This window comes from Mya arenaria, chromosome 16 (assembly GCF_026914265.1).
Source record: "Mya arenaria isolate MELC-2E11 chromosome 16, ASM2691426v1".
NCBI lineage: Eukaryota > Metazoa > Mollusca > Bivalvia > Myida > Myidae > Mya > Mya arenaria.
Genome location: NC_069137.1, coordinates 44,357,398 through 44,379,524, shown reverse-complemented (window position 1 = coordinate 44,379,524; position 22,127 = coordinate 44,357,398). Strand labels below are relative to the sequence as shown.

At 34.1% G+C, this 22,127-nt stretch overlaps 1 protein-coding gene across 1 annotated transcript; it reads right to left on the bottom strand.

Annotated features, from left to right (window-relative positions):
• Positions 1–1,040: 1,040 nt before the first annotated feature.
• Positions 1,041–21,575, bottom strand: LOC128221681 (angiopoietin-related protein 3-like). Its single transcript, XM_052930281.1, has 7 exons — positions 21,533–21,575; positions 19,360–19,442; positions 18,683–18,754; positions 10,049–10,105; positions 7,657–7,753; positions 7,149–7,285; positions 1,041–1,178 (listed from the first exon to the last, which is right to left on the bottom strand). Exons 1-7 carry the CDS (start codon positions 21,573–21,575, stop codon positions 1,041–1,043), a joined length of 627 nt encoding a protein of 208 aa, XP_052786241.1.
• Between the last annotated feature and the right edge of the window lie 552 nt (positions 21,576–22,127).

The window sequence follows — 22,127 nt, the reverse complement described above, 5'->3', positions numbered from 1 at the left end:
AATCACAGATTCAGTTTAAGCTGATAGAAGAACATAGAGAGGATTGACTGACCAAAACAACACACTATCTCACAGACTGCGAGGCACTGATGAGAGCGTCGTCAAGCAGACAGGCTACACCTTTTACATGCCAAGATCCCCAAAATATGCTCACAGTGCCACTATTCCACTGGCTGATGTACGTGCTCATATAGGAAGCCCTGTTTTGCATTGATGAAATTAAAGTAGAGATTACTTATGTGTTTGAAATGATCTTTGAAATCAAGAAAATTGTTGGTAAATCGGCTGACCCTGTACGTTTCACATCTCTCTGGGCACCAAACATAGGAATTGGACTAGTGTTGGGGTCTGAGATGACAGCTGGTGAAGGATTTTGTCTTGTGGCCATGGCAGACGTTATCATGAAGCATTTTAAGTTCCTTTTTATCGATAGAGACTGTTGTGCTTCATCTCTAGTCCGAAAGCTCTTTCTCGAGTGAAAGGAGATTCCTATAGGACATTTTGCTTTTCATAGGAAGAATGTCAAATGTATGCACTTATCGACTTTATGGGTTATTGATGAAAATATCAGTGATGATCTGGAGGATCTGAAACCTACAGAGAACTGCGTTAGAAACACATATTCATGACGACTGATGCCGACAAGCTGTTGGTAGCTTTCCATTTTTAATTGTGCATTTGGCGCTTGATTTTCTTGGAAGCCTATAGTTTCAACCTTTATAGACATCACGTGTCAAGTCCACAATTTTGTTGCATTTACAAAAAATCGGGTATCAATTCCGATTTGCTGGACGTCTCATGTTCGACGACAATCAAGTCTGATTTTTCGGTTGGAGTAAGGGATCAATTGGTGGGAATCCGTACCTTTGTCATCGTAACAAAAAACATGTTTTTCAACAACATACGTTTACCAATGCTAAATATTTTTTTTAAGAGGACTGTTACAAATAGAGATGGAATTTTCGTTTCTTTTACACTAAGGTGGCTAAATGTCTTCACCAGTTTAGGCAGGTTTAGTTCACGGGCGTTGCTTTTGGGCTTTAGCGCGAATACTCGTACTCTGACATCACCTTTGTATTCCTTGTTAACGCATTGAGAATCCCGTTCGCTCTTACTTTTGTCAGGTCGATGATTGCATTGCCGTATAGCGATTTTCTGCGGCGATCATTAATCAGGTCCTGTAGTGGATATGAATATTACTGGCTACCTTTTCTGCATCGTATTCTGTCTAGCTTTGGTTGACGATAATCTTTCTTTCACCATTTTCAAAGGTTCCATACTCTGTTGAAATCCATATGTTGTTCACGTCCGTCTCCATATTCACCACAGAAGGCATATCAGATGGTGTGCTTTCGATTGAAGTTGAACTCATAATTTGGTACTGTCGTTATTTGTCGGATTGTCCAGCATTTGGTTCAGTGAGCGCGCAGTCACGGATACAGAAGGGAAGTAAGTAATGGATCTTGATACACGGTCCTGCTTTGTTTGACTCCTGATGATTGAAATTCCCAAGGTACAATTCAGGATTAAGTTTTAAAATCGCCGTATCAATCTTCGGGTGCGAGATGTCAGGTAACACATAATTTCTTGCTTTGTATAATTACGCTTGAATCTTTTCGCCAGAGGAGAACATACCTCGTCAATTACTTAACAGTCGCTGCGTTTGCAACAATTTCTGGTACCTCATTGTCCGTATCACAACTGATGTGCAATTTCATTTTGTTGTTCAATTTTAAAACTAGAAACAAATAACTCATTTTATTTATACAACATGTACACCCACAAATATTTCAGTATCAGACCATTAAACGCTCTGACACCACCCGTACATTTCTTTAGTTATGATGACGTAGGGTAAGCATATATTGTTCTGTAGGAAAACAAAGTTTCAACAAAAAGGGCATGTCTTCCTTAAGGTCAAAAGGTCAAGGATATTTAAATTCGGAAGTATCGTGCATACTTCTTTGATTTCAACATGTTCAGATAAGTGCTCTGAATTCGGCAAAAGCATTTAAGCGACATGCAGCGCACTTCTTTTCACACAGTTGCTGTGTTATTGCTCCTGTTGAGGTTCGGGCGCATATTAAGATTCCGGTTTTGGTGAAATGCATGTTTTGCTAGTCGAATGAGTCATATTCACTTTTTGCAGGGTTTTAGTGATCCAAGATACACATATACTTTAACCCAACCCGCATGGGTGAAATCATTCGATGTTGATGTGTATTTTTTGGTTTAATCAAATGGTTCGCAAATGCTTAGTATAACATCGTATGTGCTTAATCAATTTTAACATAACTAATAACTTTATAAACCAAATGATTAAATTCGTTTATTTATCTGGTCTTTAACTTATTTTGAGAAAAAGATATGAACAAATAACTATCTCGAAAGGAAATTGGGGCCATAAAGAGTTACCGAATTGACAATTCAATATTCATTTCAGTCAATATTATTGATATTTATATTGTAACAATTTCATTCTTTGTGAACACACTTTACTGCAATGATTTAATGAATGAGGAATATATTTTTCATTGTGAGGAAACGGTCAGAGATTGATTCTTGTGAATGGCAAGGCAAATCAAACAATTCATTGTAATGGTATTTTTTTCAACAATTTTGCTTCTCGCCAAGGAAGATTATTGCGAAGGATATTTAAAACACATACAAAGTTTAATGGTATCGCGTAACCTTCAGCAAAACAAAGAGATGTTTGCATTTAAAATCAATATTTTGAAAAAAAACAAAAACAACAATTAACAGGACCATTGTAATCTCAGACTACGTTTTCAATTAAATAAAACACAACCTTTGATCGTCCAACATGGACGACATGAAATATATCAACAGCATAAATTTTCTGCAATTAATGAACTGACCCCAACGTTAAGCTATATTTTAGACAATTTCAAATATAGTCGGCGCCCTCCCGATACACCGACTAAGCAAAGCTGAATACGGCGTAAATTATGCCAGTGATTGGGCAAATGTATTTCTTTGTAAAGCAGTGATGCGACATATCACTTATTTCAACTAAAAAAGTAATATAAAAGAAAAGAAAAAACAAGTTACCAAAAAATGTTGATCTTAAACCGTTATAACAAACCTTTGGATAGAAAATAACTTGTCCTCAATTTCATTGGCTGTAGATCTTTTTATATCTTGGTTTACGAACCTTAAGATCGATTCATCAACGCTCAGGAAGAACGCTTCGGAGAATGTTTTTCTTATTTGTAATGATAATTTGCATTTTTTATTACCGAAATTTGATAAAGTCATTAGTTTCATCAAACTCTTAAAAAATAAACTATCAAATAGACAATCCTAAAAAAATGTTTTGACAGTGCTCCGTCAGACGGTCGTATTGCGTAAAAGTTTGTCGAACTGTTTAAAGAAACTAAACTCTCAATCAAAATCTGGTAAAGACCGAATGTAGGGCTCCAAAAGCTGCGTAGACTGCGCTATGTTTCATATAAAATGGTAAAGAAATTGTGAAGATATCTTTGTTTTATAAAGCAAAATATAGCCTTTCGACGTAGCATTTATGACGCAATTTATCCCGTGGTAAACACACACTGGTTCTGCCACAATACATTTGTCTTACATTAAGGCATATGATGAATGGAAAAGTGTTTGTTTCACTGTAAAAACGCAAACTATTTCACCTCGTGAGTGTCAGAAGTAAATATTTTACGGTTGGCTAAATTGCTGCTGAGGTTTAATGAATAGATTAAAAGACAATATCACAGTTAAACAATTTGTTTGCAGTACCACATACATCAAAAGTGTATAAAGTGATATTATATGATTAATTTGTAGAGAGAAGCCATTAAGTACACGGTCGAAAATATATTATGGTATAATGTCCGCTTAATGGTCATTAACTGACGTGGATATAAGATAAAAGTACTTTCAAACTTTCAAGCATTTATTTGCTTTTGTTAAAAGGAGTAAAATGGTTTTAAACATCATTTTACTGGTTTTAAGAATGTGGTTACCACTGAGAGAGTCATAACGCATTCCTTTGTTGCCGTCTGTTGAACCATACTGTCCGTTAGGATTGATGTTGCGGTGAAAACAGTATTTGAACCAAAACCCGCTGTGATATAGTTGTGCACAATTTACACCGCTGTTAATATCTTGGTCGCGATCAAAGGTGGTGAAATTCTGTCCATTATGATATAGTATTGCATTTCCTGACTGTACTGACTGTACTGAAAAACATGCAACAGGAATTGATATTATCTTACCAATAGTCACATATCTAATTACGTAACTGTTGCATTTCTAATAAATACAATAAATAATTGTTTAACTACTATGTTAGAACAGGTGTAATATTCAACATCAAACCTCAGGGACACATCAAACTTCATTGAAATCAATAGCAATCACAATTAGTTCACCTTACAAGTTATAGTTGTACATATTTGGGCATAGGGACGTTTTACTTCATTTAACATATATTTATTTAATTCATTATTATCGTTATGACGCATGACTTCACTGAAAGGATAAAATATTCATTTATTTTATTTCAATTATTTTTCCATATCTACACAAGTCATACAAGACCCCAGAACCCGAATTATTCACATTATAATTGAGCGGTTAAGTGGGTGAAGTTAATATTTTGTACCAGGTTGTCAAGCGCAAGGTTCAATAACAAGCGTAAGTATATGTGAATAGCGTTGAAAATAATCGCCACGATAGTTATTGCATGGCAAATGTCCGCATTCCCGATATGGCAGTCAATTTATAGACGAAAACATAAAAAACTCCCTGTTCAATAGAAGCTTGTACATAAACATGTCATTTACACGATTGTCAATTTTAACCAGTAAGGTGAATGTTCAAAGAATATTAAACGGACCATTCGGTGTCAGTAATTGTATCAATGGGTCTTGGAACAAATATAACAAACACTATCCAAGCAAAAACCGAAATTAAATTAGGACGGGTCACACTTTAACAATCATTATGATAACACACAGCGAAATAAAACTAGGACTAGTCCCAATATTAAAATCAACATCATTACAAAAAAGCGGAATGAAACTAGACCGGGTCATAATATAACAATCAACATCAGAACAAAAAAGCGGAATAAAACCTGACCGGGTCACAATATAACAATGCATATCATTGCAAAAATGCGGAATTAAACTCTGACTGGTTTAGAACAAATCAACACACTAACAAACGTCTTTCGTTATTGATCAGCTCAAAACATTTTTTCATTATCTTTGAAATTGACTTTTATTTCCCGGGCGCATAACGCGTGTGAGTCAAAATTTTGAACACAGAATAACGTTTCCAAGCTTACCTTCTTAAATGTCCATTAGATGCAGTTAAGATGAAATCAAATTTAAACTATTTTGGAAAATAAAAATAACATTAAATTAATGAAATTATCAAACGACTGGGTTGACATGGTCTGGCCGATATGTTCTGTCAATACACATATTGTTCAAGTGTGTTGATGATTGGAGAAAACCTGCAAATTACAGCGATGACAACATAAGTTTGTGTAGTTAAAGGATAAAAGCTCGTTGGAGTAATTGGGTTCGTATCAAATTTTGTGTAATTTAAGCATTAAGTGGGCCATAGCTCTGAAGCGGATGTGGCAAAATGGCTGGTTATTGGAATAGCTGATATATTCTGCCCATACACTTCTTGTCCAAGTTTTTTAAGGTCGAACATAAGCTCTTTACAGCGTAACAACGCGGACTTCATATTATATGTGTACTTAAGTAATTCAAGGGCCTTAACTCTGTGGTTGGAATATATAATCTACCCATACATGTCCAATTTTTTCTATTTTCGGAACTGATCAGACCTTAGCTCATTGAGTTACAGCGCGTAAAACAAAGCCTTTGTAATTCAAACAATTAAAGGGCCGCCCGCACGACCGACAGCCCATACATCCGTGTTACCGAGGCCGACACTGAGGCAAAAAAACTAATATCACCTTTAATAAAATAGGTTGCGCTGGCAGCTGGGATCGAACTTGGATTATATCGGTCTGCAGTCAGATACGATGTCCAAAGTACAACAGTAGACAGATAATTTCATGAATTATATGAATCATAAAAACACAATTATTACTTTGACATAGTTTTTCAACGTTTAGGCGAAAGTAAAATGTCTTAGTCTATGTAGTGTACGTAAGTTAGACAACACTTTTGAGCGAAGTTACCTTTTTTGTTGAAATGTTTCAAAGGTTAATAAACAAATGTTCAGAAGGCCTAATGCAACCAGTTATTTATTATACGTGATACAAATCAATACACGTCAAAAAGTGAAGTGTGGCTATATATCTCACACACTTAATACATGATTGTGCACGTAAATTGTATTTTTCTGCTACGTTCAATCACTGTGGAGAACCCATGTAACTTTCCGTGACTCCATCGGTCATAATGTTAAAACGCGTTCATTCTTTTATTGCCACTCAATTTATATGCGGTTGCGTTCAACAGGGACCAACTTTCAATTATGAGTTTCAAGAATAGAGGTTTCGTGTACTTGATCAAATATGAAAAGTACTTTATCAATTTTGTTTTGCTCATTTTCCCCTCTGAAATAACTTTAAAAAATAAAACAAGAACCTTTCAAACATATGAAATGCATACAAATTGCGAAAAAATGATAGTCGTATAAATTATTTACCACTATCCACAGTTTAGCTATATATATGTACTTTGACGTTATTTTCAACTACGAGAAAAAAGTTGGTCAAGATTTCCAGAAAAAAATGAGGATTTTAGAGAAGGTTCTATATAACTGTGTAATATTTTCTTTATTGTGGGGATTATGGTATTCATATGATAAAAAATATCCCAGTATCAATAAACCTATCTATAAAAAACCTAACTGAATCGAGTCCTATTATTCACAATTTGTTTGCCGTACACTTGACCAATAGGTCTCGTGGGATATCCACCATGTTAATTGTCAATCGAGGAATAATATTCTCTAGCTCCCGCACAAGTTTTACCCATACATGTCTCTGACACGTTTTCGATGAAAGCACCTGGGACTATGAAATGAAACTGAACTTACCGAACGTACCTTACCGAAGTTGTAGTATAGAGAACCATTATGAAATAAGTTTTACCTCCAGCGGAGCTAGTCCTTGGCCCCACCTGAAGCCTGTATGTAGGCCCTGCTAGAATCGAGAAGTTGGCATATTGATCGAAAGCGTTAGCGTCGTCCATACCTGTCATGTCCCATCGAAGTTCATTTACAGTTCTGTTCGTCATTTCGTGTAAAAGACTTAACCCTAGAGGCAATGTACATACTGATACAGTGATATGATCATCATCGCTAACGACATCGTATATTCATTACCTTGAGCTATAAATTTATTTTTCTGCATCATCATCATTCATTCTACAATCACTTGCTTGATGATTTTGATTGTAAAAACTACTGAAAACATTATTTTATATATCTGCAAAAAATAACTTATCATTATTTTATATTCTTCATTTCGACTGAGTACTATATCGGTTTTTCTTTAAATAGTTGTTCTCTATACAAACAGCTTGTGCGTATGATGCCCAAAAAATATGTGGTACCCAGACATTCAAAGTCCGAAACAGGTACATATCTGACGGCATATTAGAACAACTTTTGATAATATTCACTTACCCATCCAAAACTCCCCATGCACCGATCCAAATCTATGTTCATAGCTGGCGAAATTTCGGTAGAAATCCACCGATCCATTAAAACGGTACTGAAATACCTGCGATAAAAGGTAGAGTATACGTGAAATATGGTTGGAACACCTAAAAAAAAGTAACAAAACGCATATTTTGATTAACTATTTGATGCAAAAAAAGCTTAAGGTATGATTCAATAGTATCACTTACAGACACATATACAATGACTATAACCAACGATCATACCCTATCCTTCGATTCTATTTCCTAATTTCAGTTTCAATGGGGGAGGGGGATGAACGGACCAAAACAAATTTTAACGCCTGGACCTTTTGGATTTTGCATAGGTACGCCTCTGCCAATTTATTATATGTCAGAATCTTTAACCTCTATGCTACAAGAATAATAAGGAAATAAAGAAAACTACTATGGGTTAACTACTTTTACTACAACAACAACAACTACTACTACTACTTCTACTATTACAACAACAACAACTACTACTACTACTACTACTACTACTACTACTACTACTACTACTACTACTACTACTACTACTACTACTACTACTACTACTACTACTACTACACTACTACTACTACTACTACTACTACTACTACTACTACTACTACTTCTACTACTACTACTACTACTACTACTACTACTACTACTACTACTACTACTACTACTACTTCTACTACTTCTACTGCTGCTACTACTGCGAAGAAGAAGAAGAAGAAGAAGAAGAAGAAGAAGAAGAAGAAGAAGAAGAAGAAGAAGAAGAAGAAGAAGAAGAAGAAGAAGAAGAAGAAGAAGAAGAAGAAGAATTAAAGTCTTACGTCTCAATGTAACAACGGATATTGACAACAATCGAATGTTTATGTTTGGGAACTATTTTATTAAATATGTATTTTTACGATACTTGCCCCAATGTAAATATTTACTATTTTTCGTCTCTTCTTCAATTTGGTATGCTAAATCTATAAATATTGAAGTTTGTATCATGTTATGACTACAAAAAGTGGGGCCACAATGAATATTTATTCAACATTATTACCATCATAAAACACTAACAAATTGTTATTTATAGTATTACTCAAATAGTAGTAATAATTCTTTTAGAAAGGATATGTATCATTTCAATACACGATAAGTATAACAACTCCCCGACCTTCACATCCATATATAACAATTAAAGGTTTTTAAAATACTAGTGTAAAGAAAAACATTTTTCGTTGGTTGCTAATTGTGAATCCTCCGCAAGTCTACCAGTAAAAAAGCATTACGCACCTACTTCAGTACACTATTTCAGGTAAAACAGTTTGATATTCACACCAAATTTCACACTAACCGTCCATCCGCCCAGTGCGTTCATTTCACACAGTACTTCCGTTGTCGTGTTAGAGGACCACGTGGTTATGTTGTATATACCGGAAGTGTTTCCGAGTCCCATTTGGAATATCTCGGAGCAGTCAGCTAGAAAATAAAAATAATAAACAATTTAACCGGTATAAAACTATTGTTATTTTTTATAAAACATTATTAAAATCTACTAGACGTTTTCGCTAAATTGCTTTCATAGAGGTCGATGATGTCCTAAAAAAACATCACTTTAAAATACTTCAATGATGCACTATAAAAAGTAATACGTTTCGACTTTAGAGAACAACATGTCATACTATTGAGGGATTTTGCGTATTGAAATGTACCCGAGCCGTGATTTTTTTAGGAAGCCATGACGTTCTCAATTGTGAAAATGTTTGTCATAAATCTTCGAGTAAAGTTTAATGGAATGTAGGCTTTAGTAACAATCACCACAAAATATTGCCGCCGTGGAGGCTATTTACAAAAGAGCAGTCGCATGACCATTTCCTTAGACTAAGCTCTTAATCATTGATTTGAATGTATGAACTGTACCATTCCTATAAGCTAAGCTCTCCATCATTTAACATGTTCCTTTTAAAATTGTGTTTAATTATAATGGATATTATAACTATAATAAAGAATTGCTTTATGCTGTATTGCTAATGCACCTTGAAATCTATCCAGCATTTAAAAATCAATACTGTTTAAACGATAAAGTTAATTATTATTTTACGGCTGTGTATAAAACATTCAAACTAGAAAACAACATACATTTCACATTAATAGATACTTATAGTGCATATTCGAGAACCAGTTTGTAAATTTAAAGAAACAACAGCAATGATGTCAAATATAAAGATGTAATATATTTATATAATATTAAATAGCTCCTATGCAATCGAGCCTGCGGTTTTCATACGAGTACGTAGTTTTTGGTCCCGATCTTACTACAAGAATAAACTGAAAGAAAGATAAACAAACTTATCGGTCGTATGCATTTTTGAATGACGTACCTGAGTGATGACAGCATTGAACTCGTAGTGAACTAGCTCTGAGCATGCCTCTTTATTCTGACACAAGGCGATAATACAATTTACTTTTGACCTCTACCACATGAACGAAAATAGAGTTAGAATATTAAACCCTTTATACTTGATTATGTATTGCTTCCAATCTGAATAAATGTTCATGCCCCGCCTTAAACCTTTCTGTTCAACCTTAGTATGTCGCTTAGTAGCATATGAATCCATGTGTATCTTAGCGATCAATTATATCCATGGATACCTTATCAACTATCAACTTATCAGCAGCTACTAACTTTCTCAGCAAGCAGCATCTTTCTATCTGATCATTGACGTGAGTTTGACTTTCATTTTACTTGCACTGCATACATGAAAACATCTTTTAACGTTGAGTTTATCATTATATGCGCATTCGAATGTTCGAAAATATAATAAGACGTAGAAGTTTCAGTTACACAAAGTTATATCAATTTAGCTTTGCCCTCTTTATGCAGTACATCGCATCGCTCTTATGTAATCTTGTTTCCATTTGACCAATCATATGTCTACTGTTAAGATATATCGCAGCTTGACAACTGTCTATAAATACAAACTGACCTACCCTAGTACCTAAATGACGTCAGCATACGACACGTTGTATTTTCCTTGGTCCAGTGCAGTTCACACATCCCCACTAGTTGTAGGGTTTGTACCTTTTATCCAGACATTTTATAATGACCACACATACTTATATAAAATATGAATACCAACATACTTACATGCATATCTCCATAACGGCATCAGTTAACAATTCAGTTTTCTAGTGGCCAATTTTTTTGCAATTTTTATCCCACTTCTAGTAGCACAGAATTCGTATTTGACCTTGGTCTTTTCTTTTACCTTTACCACGTAGAAGAAATGCGTGCATCCATTCTTACCAGAGTTGCAGTGAGTGTCTAGTTGAGGTTATCATACAACTCGTGGTCTGGTAACTTTAGTCTGTACATTTCTTCTCGCTTCATTGTGGTGGAGGATTTGTACATGACACTGAACTTTGGCATTAAATAATTGTATCTTAGGAATGAAACATTCTGACCTGGGTAAATGCATAACGTCAACATGCAGCTCGTGGTCTGAAAGCTTGGTCCTGTGCAGTTCATTCCCCCTCCTTGTGGTACGGGATTTGAACATGACCTTAACCTCGACCTTTGACCTTGATCACAGGTGGTTGAACAGTCTGACCACATAGACCAATCACTCCACTCTCCGTTAACTTAAACAAAACTGAATGAATATTAATATTTTTTCAAACGGAAACGGCTGTTCTTTTTATTTTCATTGTATTCCGTGCGTCTGTATATAGTTTATCAGGTAATGTCCTAAAATAAAAATTTAAAACAAAATGATTCTCTAAATAATGTCGTGGCAAAATCTTCGACAATAATCGTATTTTATTCGCATGGACTTAAACCTTGGTGTAACATACTCGAGACCCCGCAGATGTTGTTGCAGATATTTCCAGTGCAGCACACGTCACACGCATGCGCCTCGCTCACATGTGACCTCGTTTCCAGTTGAACAATCGGATTCCTTAAATCCCGTCGACCAATCAGAGAGCCACCAGAATGGTGTGCACGGCATTCCTAAATGTAATTTTATCAATTACAATGTATTTAACAACGTATACGAATGAAATTGAAACTATTTTATATTTCACTCCTTCTAAAATACTGTCAATATTGTTTCCATTTAATCAATACGTACTTCAAGACAGATGTTCCGTATATTCGATTTATCACGGTTGCAACGCACGAAAAGCTTCATTCAATTTCTATTTTTTACATTTATTGCACTCAGTCCAGGTAAACAAAATAAAAATATGCAAAGAAATCTACAGTCTTCACTCAAAAAATTTGCTTTGATGCTATTATTTTAGATATATCAAATGCTTTGATAAATAAGATAGTCAAAAAAAAACGGAACAAGGCGCTAGAAACATACCGTATGAAAAAAGTTTCGTATTGATATTCCTGAGTAAAAAAAAATATTGGTCTTAGTTGGACTGTGTAGGAAAAATATCATAATTAGTTTTTGACACTTTTGATTTAAATCGTGTATTTATGTGATGGCTCCATGGATTACAAACAGAAAAAAGCACATACGATATAACAAGCATTTTATAATAATAGTTATAACTCCATACTTACGTAATTGGAAGCGCATTGAGAAGTGTATAGGAGCTCTCCGTAGATCATCTTTCCTACAACATTCAGGCATTCCTGTTTAAAGATAAATCCTCCTGTATCACAACCATAATACATTCTACGTACAAATGCTACCATGCTATAATTCATGGTCGCCTTTTATGATTATTAAATTAATTCTTATAGAGTTATATTCTGTATAAATTACTTTAGATAAATAAAATAGTCTTTTTTGTAGCTCTTTTAATTAAATTAATATTTTTATTTTTTTATATTTTTAGTAGCTCTTTTAATTAAATTCATATTGTTTATTTTTTATATGTTTTATATGATTAACATTTTGCTTAAGTTGTACTTTTTAAAGTATGGCTTCTTTGTTTTAAATAAAGTAGATAGGCGGTTTGATAGCAATTTAAGTTTAAAGATAAATTACGTTTCATGCTGTCATTTAATGACATGCATTTTCACTCAATTTGACTTCTTGGGTAATTTAATGTCTACAAATACTTTTATCAATAGAATACCTTTAAGTCGGATTTTAGCAGCTTTATGGCTGCCTTAGGGGCATGTTACCTAAACAAGAGGCGTGACATCCACGCGGGTCAAGGGACCCCACAGTGCAATAGTAATCGATCTATTGGTCACATGACCCGTGACCGATCAGGGAATCGATGGTGATTGGCTGTTGATTGGTATCAGCGCGCAGCTCTCGAAGATCTCCGTGTTGCAAACAATTTAGTCACTTAACATTGATTCCCGAACGAAATAACATCTTCGTAATAAACTATTAACTGTGCTCTTTGTTGGATATTTTATATAGGTAAGATGTGTTTTAAAACCTTATAACTTTTGTAAGTTGTAACATGTTGTACTCTGTAACTTTTCTTCATAAATTTTCAGACTAATATCAAGATATTTGTGTAAACTTTTATAATGGTGCATTTTGGTATGTTCGCATTCTTATGGTATTAATAATTTACCCGCTCGTAAATACTTTACAAGTTCTGCAGATCATTTAAGTAAAATAAATTATGCTTCATGCGGCACTTGTTTTATTTAGATACAAGCTACTTGTACAATACCTTTCTGTTATGCCTGACAGGTTTTCATCATGTTATTGTTTAGCTTGAAATCAAATTGTTTGTTTCAACAATTATAACGTTTACAGCATAGTAATGTGTTTATGTATTTTATAATTATATAAATATATTTGCAATTTACTCTGACTTAACATTGATTCCCGAACGAAATAACATCTTCGTAATAAACTATTAACTGTGCTTTTTGTTGGATATTTTATATAGGCTTAAGACGGACTGTTGACTGAACTGCCCCCAACCTCTACAAGCAAAGCGAGTTTTCCCCAAAACAAGAACAATTCCCCCAAAGAAAAGCGAAAGAGTGAATTTCCAAGCAAAAGCAAGTTATTGCGATAACGTTGACATAAAATACAAGAAAATTAGCGGTTCAGCACAGAAGTCTAACAAAGCAGCAAAATTACTCTGAAAAATAGTTATATCACATTTGTATACTACCATCATCAATATATAAAATTAAGATATATATTATGTTATATAGAATATTCGTCCTTGATCACAACATTAAAAACAAAACAAATGGTAATGTATGTACCTTGACCTCAGAACTGCAATGCTATAAAGAATTTTACTCGTCCTTAAAACAGTTCATATGAGCCCTTATCACGACATATTTGCCTCTTAAAAATGGTATAAAAGTTCATGTATTTTCATCAAGATTAAAAACTTTTAAGAGTTGATCAAAATTAAGATTTGTCAATATTTAAATGATTAAAACATTTCTTGGCAATAGTTCACAACCTAATAAATTGATCTTTAATTGCGTACATATACGAGTTCAATTGCTTCTAATTTGACAACGCATATTTAATTAATACCCTCCTTTCTTGATCATTGTTTTCAATATTTGTTAACGAACTGAACACGTTATGTAGTGCATAATTTTGTTCAACAATTTCAAGTGGTTAGTTATAAAAATATATATGGCCATTTATTCTGCACCATTATCGCATAAGAATTCTTTTGATAAGTCATTCTAAAATCTCCCTCTCAGCCCTCTAAACTGTTATGAAAGGAGGTTACCGGCTTATGATTAAGTACCTACAATATGGGAAGGTTACATGTAGAGGATACGAACAGGTTCTATTTTATAAAATGTTATGCTAAAAGGGAGACTATCCGTCTTTATTTACAGAATTATAAACATATAAAATGAGAGTGTCAGTCTTTAATCCCGGAATTAAAACTGCAATACATGGAGTTTCGCCGTTGACGGCGTTAAAATGTTGTAAAAGGATATGTATCGTCCCGAATAATAAAATAAAACATGTAAAGAGTGAATCAGTCCTTGATTATGGAATAAAAAAGGGCTATGAAGGAACATTAACCGTCCTTGATCACTGAATTGACAAGTAATTAAGACATGTAATCCATTCTAAATCACAGAATTATATAAAAAAAATATGAATGGAGATTTACCGTCCTTGATTAAGGAATTAACGTAATAATTAAGACAGTTGGCATAGTATCCATTCTGAACTACGGAATTAATTGAGTAATTAAGCCATATTGTCCAATTTGAATCACGGTAGCTAAGTTATTAAGACAAATACTCCATTCTGAATCACGAAATGCAAAAACAATATGAAGGGAGATTTACCGTCCTTGATTAAGGAATTAACAAAATAATTGAGACATATTATCCATCCTTATTCACGGAATCCAAACATATGAAGGGAGATATCTTGTCCTTGATCACAGTATTACAAATGCTTAAACGGGGGAATATCCGTCTTTAAGCCCGGCATTAAAAACAAATCGTACGAAGGCAGATAACTTGTCCTTGAGTACATTATTAAGGATGTCATTAGGTGTGATTACCCGTCCTTGATCACAGAACTCCACATCGTGACACCGTCCAGTTGGTGTTGGGTGTTGACAGTTGTAACATAGCGAGCCCTTCTCGAAAGGAATTCCTAAATTTAGAAAGAGTACAAATTAATTTCTTATAATAATGCACTAAATAAGATCATTCCCATCCTCCTTTGCTTTTGAATATTAAAATATTACTATCTTTAATATAATATTGGATGCTAAGGAAACGGGTATATGCTTAATGATATTGAACCCATGACAAAATATATTTACGTTATGCCTCTAAGATCATGGAAATTTGTAGTATCGATATAAATTGGAGGCTAATGATACGTCAATTAGAGTTATTGAAACGAGAAGTCTTGCTATGCATATGAGGCCTAACGTTATAGTTGACATGCTATTTAAATGCATATACGGCTTTGAAAACGTGAATAAACGTTATGTATTGGGAGCTATGAAAAAGTGATTTATCGTTATGTACAGGACGCTATGAAAACGTGAATTATCGTTAAGTACTTGAAGGTATGAAATCGTGAATTATCGTTAAGTGCTTGGCGGTATGAAAACGTGAACTATCGTTATGTACAGGACGCTATGAAAACGTGAATTATCGTTATGTATTTGGTCTATGAAATCATGAATTATCGTCATGTACAGGACGCTATAAAAACGTGAGTTATCGTTATGTATTTGGTCTATGAAATCATGAATTATCGATATGTAGAGGACGCTTTGAAAACGTGAATTATTGTTATGTATTTGGGGCTATGGAAAAGTGTGTTTTCGTTATGTATTGGGAGCCATGAAAACGTGAATTATCGATATGTACAGGACGCTATGAAAACCTGAATTATCGTTATGTATTGGAGCTATGAAAACTTGAATTATCGTGATGTATTGGGAGCTATGAAAACGTGAATTATCGATATGTACAGGACGCTATGAATTATGAAACGTGAATTATCGGTTTGTACTTGAAGGTATGAATACGTGAAGTATCGTTATGTATTGGAGCTATGAAAACGTGAGTTATCGTTATGTTCTTGAAGGTATTGACACGTAAATTATCGTTATGTATTAGAGCTATGAAAACGTGAGTTATCGTTATGCACTTAAATGTATGAAAAGGTGAATTATCGTTATATACTTGAATGTATGAACACGTGAATTATCGTTATGTATTGGAAGCTATGAAAACGTGAATCATCGGTAAGTTCTTGAAGGTATTGAAACGTGAATTATTGTTATGTACTGGAAGCTATGGAAACGTGGATTATTGTTATGTACTGGAAGCTATGGAAACTTGATTTAACGTTATGTACTATAAATTCATGGATTATCATTATGTATTGACTGCTATGGAAACGCTTATATTTGTTATACATTGAATGCTATTGAAACACGACTTAATGCTAGTATAGGAGGCTTCGAAAACATAAATTAGTATTATGTAACCTTTACCTGGTAGTCCACATGCTTTGTGATTGCAAAGGTTCGAAGAACAGCAGACATTACAGGCCGAGTAAACGTCCACAGAAGATGATGTATTCTTGCACATCTGGAATGAACAAAGAAGCTGTTGAGGAATGACAGGCTACTAGCGCTCAAGTTGGCAAATAAGGTGCTACACCCTGCCCTTTTTGATACCTTGTCAGTTAATACACATGAAAAAATGCCCGAGGTCGGAAAAGACCATTGATGAATATAGTTTGGGTTATCACATAACAAACGCAGCATGTCATCACATCAATCATATTCAGATGTATCGTCTTGTTTTGTAATAAAAACACAAACACCATTTTATGCATCAACACAAACAATAACATAAATAGCTTCAAAGTTGAATGGCAATTCGGCGTAAATAGCTCTTTCGTATGAACAACATGAATATGGGAATGCTAATATTAACTATTGAGATTTGCGGAATAAGTATCAATATACATTTTAAAATTGTATATAAAGATAAGTTGTTAAACATTCAGAAAAAAATGAACAAATATTAATATCATTATAAAAGATAGAATAGCTATTGTACAAGGAAAGTATTTCTTGAACTCATGGGTTCTTTAATGTAGTTTGCTATCTTATTTGCTTAACTTTAGTCGTTTAAACATATCTTAATTTGGCCATGATATTTTACCTATTTTAATCGTACGAGTCAGACTTTACTATAGAATTATAAGAAATGCTATTCATTTTCAATCACATTAGTGTTACAACATATTTCTATCGCAATACATTATATCTTCAAACTTCAATATCTAAGTTGTGAGCAGATAACTTAATAGAAGCAAAATGTTTTCGTATATATCATTTTCAATTTAAGCAATGTATTCTTCGTTTTCGAAATATGTTTTCAATGAGCAATATCTATCTGATTTAGTCATTATATGTATGGATCTGCGCCAGTTCATTGGTCCCGTTGTCTTTAGCTTAACTAAGAAAAATATTAGGTTTTTACCTAAAAAATTACCAATTAGAAAACTTTATCATAAACGAATTATAATAATTGTTTCTTAGAAGCCCAGCAAGGGCCAATGATAATTTTACATTGATCGAGAAACACACAGTTCATGAGAGAGTCATAGTTTATTCATGATCCTAAACCAGAATTTGATTGCCCTTTCCTTGTTAATGATAGTTAATGGTAATTCACTACATTTTAGTCATAATTTTATTTCTTGACATGTGTGTATGAATTTTTCATTATTTATACCTACACATTTAATCTATTCATTCAAATTATGCAAACACATAGTGTTTGATTTAGACGATTTATTTTGTTGTAATGGTAACGTCGGGTAAGCGTGAGTGGGGCACAATTACATCAACATCGAAACTGACTGTAAATCTACGATTCCAGAATCCATCGTCACTGCTGATGAAACATAGGTTAGTTTTTATGAGCCCAAAACTAAACAAGACAGTTCTGTGTGGAAGACTCCGAATTCTCCATCACCTATGAAAGATTGGCGAGGACTTCTGCGAAAAAAAATGTTCATCGCATTCTTTGACAAGAAGGGCGTCATCCTAAGCCACACAGTACCCTCCGAAAAGACGATGACATCCTTGACTATAAAAAGGCATTTATTAGCTTGTATATGCTATACTTAATGTTTTTAGTTTACTGCATATACAACTAGCATTTATAAAGTTCAGCATAGCATAAATGCACTTTAACGCTTTTAGGTGCTGCAGCGTGTATTGATAAGAGCAGTTAGGAAGTAGATGCAAGAGCTTGTCGGCACATTCTTCACCATGACAACGCACCAGTGCATACGTCTGTCGTAGCTTAGATAACACTAAATGGATTAGATATTAAAACTAAAGACATCACCATGTACTCTCCGGTCCTAGCACCATGTGACGTCTGGCTTGTTCCCACCATCAAGAACGAGTTGAGAGGCTCACGTTATGAAGACGTCAAAGACCTGCCAATGGTTGCTCGGGGGTGTACCGAAAAAAAACTTAAACAAGAGCTTTAAACTTAACATTATTGTAATACATTTTACCAATCACTTTCTTACCGCCGTCGTAGAGCATCCGAGGTTATATTCTATATCTCCCAAGTCTGTTATCACCCTCTCTACGGAGCATACCTTCAATAAATACGACTAGTTATTTCACGAATTCAGCAATTACCATTCAAAAGAAAATAATATCAATGAAATAATTATTATATTGCCCATTGATAAATAATAGGTTTCAATAATATGAAAATTTCTGTAAACGTTTTCTGATGTGAAATGCATACCCAAATAATGTAGATAAGTTTGCAATGTGTTTATAGCGCAGATATTTATGATAAATTTGTTAAGTATTAAGATTCTTTTGGAAGTACGATATAGTTTAGCATGTAAAAAGTAGGGTAGTACATTATGCGTAAGTAAATGACGGGCAATAGTTTTAGTGTGAAACGTTGCTATATTTACACATTAATACAGATTATGCTTTTTTAAATTTCGAAATTAATATATATTATATTGTATATGTATACAAGTATATTTTATTTAACAAAACATATATCATGTGGAAATGGTGTGATAATTTGTGGTGTAATAATGATGTGATCTTTTTATCATACATGTATTATTGGTCACATTGCTATAGTGAATTGATGTTTTAACATTGCGATCTAAACCCCATACGATACCAATAAAACATTTAAAGGATGCATGATAATAATGAATAAATATTTACTTACCTCTCCTTCGTTACAATCAACAACTGTGGAGCAGTATCTGGGCTGAATCACGCCCCGGCAGCGCAGACAAGTCAGCGATGAAACTGTACACAAAATATAAGAATTTCAAAGATTAATATATACTGTTCAAAATAAGTAAAGGACCACGTATTGGAATCTGAATATCTTGAATAGTGTCAAAGTCAGTCAAATACATTTCATTACAATTGGTAGAGATATATCTTTTTTACAGTTTATATTTAAAGATACAATGCAGACATGTAAGTGATAAAACTGTCAAGGAAAAGTAAAATTAAGATTGAGATAATCAAAGAAAAAAACTGTTCAAGTATAAGTCTATGCAGATTCCACACGAAAACATTTCTTAATAATGAAATACGAATATGTTTAATATACTCCTCAAAATTGCTAAAGGATAAAATGTTGGAGTAGAAACATTTAATTTAGTGGCAAAGTCAATCAAATACATTCAATACAATTGATACAGATGGAGTTAATGCTCTCATTTAAAAAAAAATCAATGCATACAAGGAAAGCACATATAAAGCGTATGAGAGCGAAAAGTCCAGGTATTCACAAAATTGAGGTCGACCATATAGGCAGTGTCTATTTCAGGTTAAAATATCCAGACATATTGTCAGCAAATCTTTCAACATGGATTGATTTAGCATAATTGATAGTTGTATGTGTTTTAAGAAGTTCCAATTTTGATCTGATAATTTTAAGCGCGCATTAGATTTGGGAAGTAATCGTTGGCATGCATCATGATAATATAACAGTGCGATGCATTCCCCTTCATTACAACAACAAACATACATGTGTCTGAAACATTATTCGGACGTGAGGTGTATTAGAATAGTGCGATGCTTCCCCTCCATTACAACAACAAACATACATGTGTCTGAAACATTATTAGGACGTGAGATGTAATAGAATAGTGCGATGCATCACCCTCCAGTACAACAACAAACATACATGTGTCTGAAACAGTATTCGGACGTGAGGTGTAATCCATATTATTGGATTTGTAAGAGAATAATGGCAGCTGATGATAGCTCTGAGTTCAGAGTTTGTAAACTTTATTCATGGAAGTTTCTAAAAGTAGATATGGTAATATTTTATAGTGAAATTTAACATAATCAACTTCGTGATATTGAATTGTACGCTTGTGAACAGGTAGAGCATTCACCTTTTGCGGTAGAACGCTGGTAAACTCGTACTTTTATTAAAACATACAAACTCAGGACCAAAATGAGGTCGATTTTATTTAAGGATGCATACTACATATATGCAATCTTATTAAAATAGGAGATCGATGTAGCAATACATTAATATTTATTCGAGTCCTTGAGATAACCTTGGTAGCTATGAATGACGTGAGAAATGCTGGCTTCAAATACCACTATAAGTTAGGCGAGAACGAGGTATGAGTGGACTAAGTAACCGAAATAAAGTTTGTTACTGCATCCTAACTCAATTCATAAGATGCACTGTTTGTTTGAGTGTTCTGTAAAATATGGCCTAGCTTGCAGCGTTAATCGAACGTTACAGGAGTATCAAACGGTGTCTTGAAACCTGCTTTTATGCACCATGTCGAGAAAAAAGGAACATTCACTGTAAATACGAGTCAATACATCAAATCACGCTCATTCAATGAGACCGAGGTTCCAGAAAGCAATATGTGCTGTAAATAGCTCCAAAAAGCAATATGCGCTGTGAATATAAGTCAACACATCAAATTAAGCGCATTTAATGATACAGACGTTCCACAAAGCAATAGGCACTGTAAATATTAGTCAGCCCAACACATCAAGCGCATTCAAAGATAAAGAGGTTCGACAGAGCAATAGGCACTGTAAATGTAAACACAACATATAAAGCACATTTAATGAATCCGAGGTACAAGAAAACAACAGCCGCTATAAATATGAGTCAACACTATAAATAAATCGCATTCAATTTAACCGAGGCTCAAAAAAGCAATATGCGCTGTTAATATCAGTCAACACAACAAATCACGCGCATACAATGATACAGGGATTCAAGAAAGCAATATGCACTGTAAATATGAAAAATCACAATAAACAACACGCATTAAATGAAACCGAGGTTCCAGTATATGAGAAAACAAAACAAATCACGCTCATTCAATGAAACGAAGTTTCCAGAAAGCAAAAGGTACTGTAAATTTGAGTCAAAACAACAAACAAGCGCATTGAATAAAACCGAGGATCGAAAAAGGAAAAGGCACTGTAAATATAAGAAAACACAACACATCTTATATATACAATGAAAACGAGGTTCCAGAAAGCAAAAGGACCTGTAAATATGAGTCAACACAACAAATCATGCGCATTTAATGATACAGACGTTCGACAAAGCAATAGGCACTGTTAATATGAGCCAACACTATAAATAACGCGCATTCAATGAAACCGAGGCTCCAAAAAACAATAGGCACTGTAAATATGAGTAAACACAACAAATCACGCGCATGCAATGAAACCGAGGTTCCAGAAAACAATAGGCACTGTAAATATGAGAAAACTCAACATATCACGCGCATGCAATGAAACCGAGGTTCCAGAAAGCAACAGGCACTTCAAATATGACAAACAACAAATCAAACGCATGCAATGAAACCGAGATTCCAAAAAGCAACAGGCACTTCAAATATGACAAACAACACATCACGCGCATTCAATGAAACCGAGGTTCCAGAAAGCAATATGGAAAGGTAAATATGAGTCAACACAACACATCACGCG